This window comes from Chinchilla lanigera, unplaced genomic scaffold (genome assembly GCF_000276665.1).
Source record: "Chinchilla lanigera isolate Chin_1 unplaced genomic scaffold, ChiLan1.0 scaffold00056, whole genome shotgun sequence".
Taxonomy (NCBI): Eukaryota; Metazoa; Chordata; class Mammalia; order Rodentia; family Chinchillidae; genus Chinchilla; species Chinchilla lanigera.
Window position 1 is genome coordinate 15,910,728 of NW_004955457.1, and position 11,344 is coordinate 15,922,071.

General features: G+C 37.2%; 1 protein-coding gene across 1 annotated transcript in view; it reads right to left on the reverse strand.

Annotated features, from left to right (window-relative positions):
• Enpep (glutamyl aminopeptidase (aminopeptidase A)) overlaps positions 1 to 11,344 on the reverse strand; it is a 79,194-nt gene that overhangs the window by 46,847 nt on the left and 21,003 nt on the right. Inside the window, exons 4-7 of the mRNA XM_005397109.2 lie at positions 7,200 to 7,320; positions 4,776 to 4,930; positions 4,238 to 4,351; positions 1,199 to 1,333 (exon numbers count right to left, since the gene is read on the reverse strand). Coding sequence (XP_005397166.1) covers positions 1,199 to 1,333; positions 4,238 to 4,351; positions 4,776 to 4,930; positions 7,200 to 7,320 — 525 coding nt within the window. The remainder of the gene's footprint in view (positions 1 to 1,198; positions 1,334 to 4,237; positions 4,352 to 4,775; positions 4,931 to 7,199; positions 7,321 to 11,344) is intronic.

Here is an 11,344-nt window from a genome sequence, read left to right on the forward strand (position 1 = left end):
TCAATACCAAAATGTACTATTTGCAAGTTTTTAAGTCAATTTCCAAGTAATTTACCAGAAAAAAAAAATCCTTCTCCACTTAGTATTTTATAATTTATCCAACATTTTAAATTGTTTTTCTACCTACTAAGAAGGCTAAGGGCTTTAAAACATTTATTTACTTATTTACTTATGATCTAATATCTTAAGCCCCTGGGATATCTAGAACTTGGGGGAAACCGGTTCTAGCTTCCTCTATGTGAGTTATTACAATTGGCTAGAAGTAGACTGGACATTTTCATTTTAATGCAAAGACAAAAAGGAACATTAAGAATGTGAAAAAATGAGTAGAACAACCCTGGAAAGATGCTATGGAAACAGTAAGGAGGTCCCAAAAATATGACACCAGAAATTTGAAGTACTAATATGTAGTTTTTTCATTCAAGCCAGTTTTATTAAGTATCCATTCAAATAATTATAAATTAATAATAGTATTTTTAGGCATCACTCCAAATGACAAAAAGATTGCTTTAGAGCAGCTTTGGAATCACTTAATGTAGTGGGTAATCTATAAGAAATGGGTAGAAAATTATCAAAATAAAACTTTAAATTATTTTGATACAGGTATGGAATATGTCTGGAGGAGATGTTATGGAAGAGAATGGGTCACATAAAACTTTAGGTTATAGATTTTCAGCAGCATTTCCTAGAATTTTAATAAATAAAAATGCCACATTTAGAATATGCTAGCAGAGCTGTCCTTAAACCTTATGTAAAAATTATAAAAATGTTTCCTTCCAGTAGAGTAGGATTTAAATGTTCACTAGGAGAACTAAAGGATTCTGCTACAAAAGGTGCCCTCATATACAACATTCCTTACTGACCCTATAGCAGAAAGTAAGATTTATTATCATTAAGGAAAAATTTTAATTTGATACTTAAATCCTACATGTTGACTTATCAAAATGAAAGCAGCTATAAGAAAAGGTAAAAAGAGAGATTTGAAAAGATTGGGTTCAAAATCATATGGCAATGACCGATATTAATCAGTTCTTCTGAAAAGCACAAGCTATTAAATATCTATCAGTGGGAATAAGCTCTATACTATTTTCCAGAACTAATCTAGCACAGTCTAACCATTCTTACCATATTTAAGCATCTACTGGAAGAAAAGTCAATAAATAGAAAGATGTTCAGGACAATGCCACATGTTCCCCACCTTGCTGTAGGATATTCCATCAAAAACAGATGTGATTTCAGCAGGGGTTGACACAGAAAAAACAATAGGATGAGAAGACATTAAAGAATCATCTTCTTGTACAGGTAATACATCTTCAAGTAACACCTGGTCAAGCTGAAATGACAGAATGAGCCAAAGACATATAGCACTTCCTTTATACTCATTCATGTTTTATAATACCACCTATGACAAGAATGGGGGAAATAAATTAAAAGCACTCAAATTATTTTTAAAAAATAGTATGCCTTCAAACTAATTATATTTTGTGCTAATTGCTGGTATTAGTCTCTTTCCTGTCACTGGGACATAATACTCAACACCCTCAGCTTTAAGGGAAGAGGTTGACTGGGCTCACAGTTTCCAGGGGGTTCGGTCCATGGTCATCTGGCTCTAAGACAGAAATACCGGCTGGAAAGGCCTAAAGAGGACAGCTGCTTATGCCATGGTACCCAGGAAGCAGAGAGGGAAGAGAGGCACAAGGGACAAAACCTTTTCAGGCCACACTCCCAGGCACCCACCTCCAACCAGGCTGCATCTCAACAGCACTTTTAGCTGTGAACTCATCCACGGATGAATGCACAGATGAGTCCAGCACCCCCATGATCCCATCATCTTCCAAACAAATGCAACGCTGGGGAACAGTCTAGATCTCAACCACAATACCGCTCTATATTGGTTTCATTCTCTTCAATGTGTAATTTCCTTGACTTCTTCTATATGACAGGCCAAGAAAATGCAAGCATTTAGGGCTTCTGCTTCAGCCACTTTTGTGTGACTTTCAGAACCCATTTCCATATCTGTGCTATGACATCAGTTCCCAGATTCATTCTGGGAAATAAGTGAGGTAACATGTCAGTTTGCCAGTGCTGAAGTTCAGTTTTTACTTCGTGTCAACTTAGTATTGGAATATGGATTAATTAACAAAGAAAACAGTAGTTTATCTTTAGTTTCAACAATCAGCTGTCATTTAAGTCCTAGGTTTTCCCAGCAAAATAGAGTGGCTGAGAGGTCTAGCAGGAGAGTCAGATCTCCTGTGCTCAAAGCTCAATCCTTCCATTCTCCTGGAATTTTAAGCAAGCTCCCTCCTTCATTAAGATGGGGGTCACAAAAACACCTACACTTTGGATTTCTACACAGGTTTAAAAATAGGATTCATATGAAGCACTTGGCAGAGCACCTGGCACAGAGTGGAAATCTAACACATTAGCTGCTGCTATTTGAATTCTTAAGCCATAAGATTCTTATCGGTTAAGCCACTACTAATTTAAAAAATCAAAAGCTTTATTGATCCAAGCTAATTAAAAATACTTCTAAAAGAGAAGCATGCTATATTAGTCTACATTTTCTAATTCTGTGATTTCCATTTATAATAAACAAGGTTCTGTCATTAAGGGATAAGTGCCAATCAAGATAATTTGGATCTGGATTTTGACTTTTTGTATACCTGAGAGGTTTAAGTAAGCAGAAAGAAAGAATTTTCTTGTTGGCATCAGAAAATTTGAGTGTACTCTTGGCTTTGACATCAACTGTCTATTTAATAATTGTCAGGTTTTATTACATCCTTGGCCCTTAGATTTTTCACTGAGGAAAGGAAGTTCCATTATTGTAGTAATCCTCAAGGTGTCTTATCAAATATCTTTATTTATCTTATTTCTTCATTCCTAATACCTTAAACTGAGAACTTAAAAGCTAAAAATATATTCTAGCCATGTTTGGGTCCCCTTTAGCATTGACTGAATGAATAGTGAGTGTGGTTACACCACGTGATTAAATTTCATTGAAAGCTCAAGACCTGCCTTACAATTTCTTCTGGAGTTCAGTCAGTGTTTTGGAAACCCTGAAATCTTAATATTAGATGATGTTTAAAATGATGCTTAAAATGTCATAATTTATTGCAGCGGTTTGATTTAAGAAGGGTATTGGGTTACTTTAAGAAGGAAATGAAAAGGTAGAATAATTCTTCATTTATGTGGTTTATTTCCAATAAATATGCAATCATCAATTTTCATGTAGATGAGTGGTTCTCAGCGAGGGTTCTCAGCGAGGGAGATTTTGTCCCCTGAGGGCCAATATGGAAGGATGTGGGGCACTTTTGTTTGCTACCAACTGAACCCTGAAGGTCACTGGCATCTAGTAGACAAAGGCCAGGGATACTGCTAAATATACCACAATTCCCAGAACAGTTCATATCACAAAGAATTCTTTCTCCAAGTGTCAACAGTCCATACTTGGAAAATCCTGGTGTATCGTACACTTTTAAAGAAGCAATTGTTGCAAATTATTCTTTTACTTTTAAAGTAGATTAGAGGAACGCAAAGGCTTCAGGCACTTAATTTTCTACTTTTCTCCAGTAGAGGGCAGTATTCTACATACTACACAACCTCGAGTAATTATCCATACATTTGTGTCCATGTATGTGTGTACGCGCACACACACACATTCATATATATAATCTGATAAGCATACTCACATGATATAAATATAAATACAACACATACATAGATTTTCTAAAAAAAATCTGTAGGGTGCAGAAAAGTTTTTGTTCCTGGTCCCTTAGGGACACACAGAATTGACTTATTTCTGCATCTAAGAAATGTGCTCAGGACTTGAGCTTGCACACTAAGTTTATACTTTTATTTCTTCTCTACATTAGTTCAAACAACCTGTCTAGGGTAAGTGGTTTACAAAAAACGAGACAGATATTTTTCAAAGAGTTAGCATGGCAGCTATTTTCTTGATCACAGGGTTGGTATTTTCTTTGCTAGATGTCTTGGTCTTGTCTTGACCTGTGATTTGAGTGACACTGTCTTAGATATCCACAGATTGTGGTGGCCAGTTGCTCTCTAAGGACTGAGCAGAGGTTCTAAGCAAGGCTGGCTCCTCCCTGTTCCCACAGTGGACTTCCCGACTCACCACTGCCCTGGGTCCGTGACTCAAGGGAATCATCAGAGTTCAAAACTCTCAGTCTGCTTTGCACAAAGGAAACAGAGATCTGGAGCATGTGCACTTAAGGCTCACCATTTGCCAGTCTTTTTCTGCATAGTTTACTCCCAGGAACTCAAAGAAAGAAGCAAATCCTTCATTCAGCCACAAGTCATCCCACCAGTCCATGGTCACAATATTTCCAAACCACTGCAGTCAAAAGCAACAGAGAGATAGTTACTTTCTTATTCTTATGCTAGAGGTTCTTGAGAACTTCAAAACATTTCTCCATGTAAATTATGTCACTATGTCACAGAAGTGGTAGGCATTGAACTCAAAACTTATTGCTTGCTTTATTTATCCTGATTTTTGAATGATATTAAATGCTTCTTGGTTTATTGCCTTTATTTAGGTTCTACTGGGAGTAGTAAACATATACAAAGGCTGCCTATGGATTGACTAATGGCAAAACAATGGATTTAAACTTATGATTCAGTGTTTGTTAACATGAAGAACGGTTTTCACTCAGGGTTTTCTGAGTTGGTTATTTTTGCTTGCTAAATCATAAATAAATTTACTCCTCTGGCCTTAAGCAAGTTTTACAAGCAAGCAGTTGGATGTCAAGACCCTATACCTGATGCACAAGTTCATGGGCAACCACCATGGCCACCCGCTGCTGATTGGATGAAGCCGATTCCTCAGGGTCGTAGAGCAGGTTCGTTTCCCTGTAAGTGACAAGGCCCCAGTTCTCCATGGCACCAGTGCCAAAATCTGGAATAGCAATTTGATCTATGGAAAAAGAAAAGTCCAGCTGAGAATGACATTCTTTCCATTTGATCATAGTATTTTTTTTTTTACCAAATTAAGTTCCTTGAATTTTTTTTAAGACTAAAAATAATTTCTTAGAGTGAAAAGTCATAATCATCTGTGCAAACATTTCCGTCTTAATACACTCAAAATTTCCATGGAGCTTTTCCTGCTGGTTTTAGACATCAATGTGGTCTTTTTTAAAAAAGAAGGCTCCTCGTGGATGATTTTTTCAAGGCCTCTATTATTTTGTGTCTTGTGTTCCTTTTTGCACAGTACTTCATTGCTAGGAGCTTTTCCCTCCCATGATTTTCACTTAGGTAATGGGAAGCATCTGTTTTGGGGTAAGCTGTGGGGAGAAGGATGAAGTGTTTAAATGAAGACTAAGGAATGCAGAGCTTCTAAGTGCACAGAAATAGAAGTCTAACTGAGGACACAGAATATCAGAGAATGTAAAACTCCATTTTCCTCACTAACTCTGCAATTTGAGGTCAGCTTGATTCTCCTCCAATCTAATAGCTCACCATTTTTTAGATGTATTGAAGAAGCTGAAGAAAAATGGAACTGAGTATATTCGTTCTCAATTCTCTTCCAGGTCTAAACTGTTAGATTCTGTGAAGAGTTTCTATCCTTTATCATCTCTGTGACCCATAATCTTAGACATAATATTCCAAAGGAGGAGGCAGTGTGGAGCAGTTCTATAATCAATCCCAAAATAGAAAATGCTCAGTTGATTACTACAAAACACAGCTTCCTCCATTAATGAACTCTAATCAGAATGTAGTTTCTTGCATAATTTACACAGGGCACAGAAATGAAAATAAGTTGAATTTTTCATCCAACATGTAAGAAAGGCCCTTTCTTCTGGGTAAAATATTTTTCAAGCTTTTTATAAAATAATAAAAATGATATATCTTTTAAGTAGAGGTCAAAAGTACAGTAGTAGCTTCTTTTCCATGTTATCTTCATTTTAAGGGTTGGGTATTTTGTTTTAAGAATCTTCCTTAAAAGGTGGAGAAGTCCCTCCCCTAAGGGCCAGTATTCTTATAATGTTGAATTATAATTATAATTCTTATAATTATATTCTTATAATGCAGAACATGATGTTCACCTAACCCTTGAACAAAAGGAATTTTTGTACTTTCATTTGTCTGATGAATATTGGCATTATAATTAATTAACACCAGTACACTTCTAAGGAGCCCATGCTAGAGCTAATTCTGAAAGTACTGAAAATGCACATAGCAGAGTAAGAAGACAGAGTGGGGGAGAGGGATGAATACAGGATAGGGGAGAAAGAAACAGAGGTCCACTACCCAGTTTATTTGGGGGGTTATGAGTGAGATAAAGGGAAAAAGACCCTTGAATTCAGAAGCTTGATATTTTATTAATTATTTTTATGATGCTGACAAAAAGCTGCTGTTCTTTCTACTTCCTCTGATAGCTGTTAAGCAAAAACAAAACAAAAAACCCCGCAAAAACTGGCACTGCTTCCACTGAAGAGAAAAGGGAGCATCTACAAGCTTGTTCAGAGCCACAACAGTCTTCCTTGGGAGACCCAGGTATCACAGTTACTTTGCATTGATAACTTATTAAACAAAGGGCAAAGGCAGCCCAGGGGAGCCAATTGTTGGTTGGTTGGTTCCCTCACTGCCTTCATTTCACCCCTACAAATATCTCTAGGGGGCTTACATTTAAAAGTTCTGCTGATGCACTTCAAGTTTATGAATAAAGTACTTCTGTTATCGATAAAAGAAAACATGCCTCCTTCCATATGGTGGAAAAACCTACATTTTTGAGAGGAGTAACTACTGAAGAATCTAGAATTGGTTTTACTCAACAATGGGAACATTCGGAGCACATGGGATTCTTACCACATCATTTACCCACATGGTTTTCAATGCACTGGTGTTAGGAAGGCAGGTAAGTGATTGGGTTTGGTACTGATTTTTAAATCCATTGATCTAAGTGCTGCTTCTGGCTCTACCATGAATAGGCTTGCAGCTTTGTGCATGTACTTTCACCTCTGTGTGTGCACTTTTGGAAATGACACCTAAACATTTATCAGAAAGGAAGAATATTTGCACTATTTGTTGAGAAATCCAGAATAGATATTTTGCTATGTAGTAAGCATTAATATAAAATTATGGGCATGACCACTAATTAATGATGATAGAATGGGTGGAATAAATTAACTTAGGTAAAGAGAAAGACAATGTTAAAAAATAAGAAATTAAAAAAATATTCTTACCTAACTTAGGAAGAGAATAATTCATAGCAAAGTATTCTTCAAAGTAATCAAACACAATTTTGGTTATGTTTGCAGCATATTCAGCTGTGTGATTTTGCTCTGGCTGGACATAAATCCTCAGCTATTAAAGAAAACACAAAATACTAATTGAGAATTATTTTCCATTGATAAGGAACAAAAAAATTATGACACATGATATAGTTGAAATAAGGAGTACTCTGGAGTCAGATAAACCTAATTTAAACCCAAATTCTGCTTCATACTTGTCATGTCGTCTTGGACAAATTACATCTCTGAGACTCAGGTGAAACATGAATTAAATTCCATAACTCAGTGACTGATCTCAGTGACTAGAAACAGTGTAAGACACAATGGTTGGCATTTTATCCCACACGTTAAAAGATGTTATTACTCTTTCTATTTAAAACATATGCTGTCTTAGTATCAATGAATGTATTTCTATTCAGACCTCCACCAGCCCACTCATCTTTCTCTGTCTGTCTCTGTCTTTCTCTGTGTGTTGTCTTGGAGAAAATGAATTATTGTGATTTTTCTCATCTAAAGAGTCCTGGAATACATATTTTCCCTTTGTGCTATTCCATCCTGCTTTTCCAAATTACCCTTCTGATATTTCCATTATTCCTAGAGCCTAAAATATAATGATTCAAAAATTATCTTCATGGGTATCACCTTGCTAAGCTACAACAACTCTCTAAGCTGCTAGGATATTATATTTTGTTCCAATGACATAACATATATTAAACCAAACGGAGACTTGCCCTCCAATTCTAAGCATGTATAACTTTACAAAAATGATCCAAAATCCTCTTAAACATAGTGTTCTGGAAGTAGATATGGTCCCTACACATCAGCATTTATATACAAGAATATCACAGGTGTTTCCCACTTCTCAGCATAAGAAGCAGGAAAAAGTCCTTCAGACAACTAGGACTGAAGATGTCTGTTCAGACAACTAGAGTCTGCTAAAATTTTGTGAGAAATTCAAATGAAATATGCATGCTAACTCCACGCCCTCATCCAAAACCCCTAAAGAAAGCAAAAGATGCATCATTTAGTTAGTTCAAGACCATTGACCTAACCAGACCAGATAGCTTAAGATATAAAAAAAAAAAAGAAAAAAAGAAATGACTCCTACTCTTGTCCTGTACATTTCCCACTGCTAGTTTTACTCTTCATGTAGGCGCACAGCTTGAGTCATCTTTTCTTAGAAGTAAAGAGCAATGGAAAGATACGTGAAGGACAAAGTTTTGAAAAAGCATCCTTGAAACTACCACGCCTGTCTCATCACTCTCCCATCCACTGAGTAAATGACATTCTTGCCCTATTTGCATAAAGACAAAACAACTCACTTAAAGATCACCTCAATATTCTCTGACTGTTTCTTTGACTGCATTTGCCAGAAGTGATGACATGATCCATTTCTCCTTCCTTGTCCTCCTGTTTCCTTGGTAAACAATGACAGATATTTTCCAAGCAGTTAAGTGCAACTAAGGAGCCATTTGGTGGCCCCTGGCCAGTGCATTAGTAACTGGCCATATGAAATCAAAATTAACATGTTCCCATGAGACTGCCGTGTTGTCAGGTGAGACTCTCAGACACGTGGTAAAGCTCTCCCAGATTTCCTGCTATACTTGTTTTCCACCATTGACCACTTGAGCAAGGGCAGCTCATCTCAATTCACTCCACTGTTGTCTACATGTTTAGGGAGTGATTCTGTGCTGCACATGTTTAGGGAGTGAAAAAAGTTGAGAAAGCAGAAAAATATAACAGGAGGGGAGAGGAAGCAGTTGCAGGGGGCGGGGCGTGCTCTTCTTGCTAAGGTTTTCTCATTTCCTGTGCTGGTAGATGGATCCCCTTTCAGCAGTATGCATCTAAAAATATCCTCCATTTTTTTGTACTCCATATTGGCATAAGCAGCAGAAATGTAGAGGGTTTACACAAGACTGATGCCAATATCAGTTCAATCAAAATAAAGGCAGTTCCTACTCGTCTGCTTCTGAGCAGGCTACACCCACAGAAGTGTCCTGTCTTTGCAGCCTGAGTAGTCTGCAGATCATCTGTGATCTATGACTTTTCCACGCAAGGGTCATCGATCTTACTTTATGACCACTGCTTTGATCAACAGAGCTAAGGAATCACACAATACATGGATACAGCCCATTAATTTTGTAATGTAATTAGCCAAAGTCTATCTATGAGAGAGCCCTATCCTCTGTATGTCAAGAACATATCTTTACACTGAAGACTCCACAAACCTGCTGACATTATCTGCCCTTTGAACCTCCCAAGTGCCATTTGTGGTATGCATTTAACCGCAGAACTGTTTGGATTTGGGGATTTAGAAAAGCATCCCTCACTCTGCAGACACCTTTGTACTTCCTCTGCTGGACCGTTCCTGCTCCATGACCCCATCCTCAACATACAGTATGTGGCCCATCTGCAGCCAAGTTTGGTGGTACACATTCATAATCCAAGATACTTGGGAGGCTGAGCAGGAGAATTGAAAATTCAAGGCCAGCCTGGGCAATTTAATGAGACTGTATTTCAAAATAAATAACAAAAAGGGCTGGGCATGTAGTTCAGTGGTAGGGTATTTGTCTAACATGCAGGAAGTCCTGGGCTCTATCCCCAGTACCACAACTGAATGCTCTGTCCACAAGCACATGGCCATTCTCTGGAGTTTGGCAGAGGTGGCTAACTCTCCTCAGAAATCTGTTCCACATTTTTATCCAGGTCAAAGTTTAGAAAATTAGCCTGGAATTGGCATCACTTTTAATAATAGTTGCCCTCTTTCTAGTTTATGTGCTGGCTTTACTGTGACTTTTTTTTTTTTTTTGACTGCGTGACTGTACTGAACATAGTATGGAGTGAACGGGGATGTGTCTATGCATTTTGTTCTGCTTTTTTATGTTCTGAAAGAGACCTTCTATAATGCCTCCCTTATTCAAGGACCTAACTGAAGGTTAAGTATAAAGTTCACAAACTTTGCATATAAATGTAAATATGAAGCGTGTAAGGCTTCAAGAACCTAATTTTTATGCCTGTATTGACTTTTAAAAAGAGCAAATTAGAATTATGTGGATATAGCACCGGGGCAGAGATACTTGCCATCGTCCCTCAAAACATTGAATCTGTTGTGTTACCAGTGGTGAGAGTCTGGGATTGCTAGGCTCTATATTCAATTGATTCTTCTCTGGGGAGACAGGAAATAACTTGCTTTGTCATTATTATTGGTGCTTTTTCTTATCATATTGGAATGTATTGTAAAGTCAGTCTTAGAGTTCTTAACATTACCCCTTTATTCAAATGTCTCCAGCAATTTGAGAGATGAAATGCAAGTTCATGAGATTTGATTCCTCGCTGGTTGCTGCCACTCTCTCTGCCTGTCCCTTCATCAGACTTGACAGTCATGATTAGATCCATGGAGGTGAGACTTTTATTTTAGTTTTGCAATACTTGAACATTGCTAGGCAGCACTCTGCAATGTGCTGAGTCCTAAAGTCCTAGATGAACCTTTCTTAGATTAATCTGATGAGGCCTGCACCATCTTTATGTCCAGTGATTATTTATGTCTCTGAGACCAAAACCATGTATGAAGTTCAGTAATACAACTATTATGATTTTTAATGAGTCTTTAGACTTTTTAAAACTTGTCAGAGAATATAATAAGCACTTCCCATGCATGTTCCTTTCACACTACACGTCGATTCTATGACTCTTGTGCTATGAATGAAAATAGAATACAGTATTTTGCATTACTGAGGATTTCTTTGTTCCAATTCTTGTACTGGTCGAGTTCACAGTTATAAAATCCAAAGGGCTCTGAAAATTAGAAGCTTTCTATGTGTTTAAGCAAACTAACTTGGCAGTATCACCTGATCTGAACTGATTTTTTGTATCATTACTTTTCCCACTGAAAACTATTGCTGCAGAACATCACAGCTGAATTATAAAATTCTACCCCAGACCCTGCAGCAGGGACTCAATGATGCACAGTATTTCAACACAATACCTTTCACAAATCTAAAAAATGTATGGATCCCAACATATAATTGGTCACAAAGAGCTTAGATAAGATTTTAGGTTCCTATCTGAACTTTTAGAGCTTGAAGGGCATATTAAAA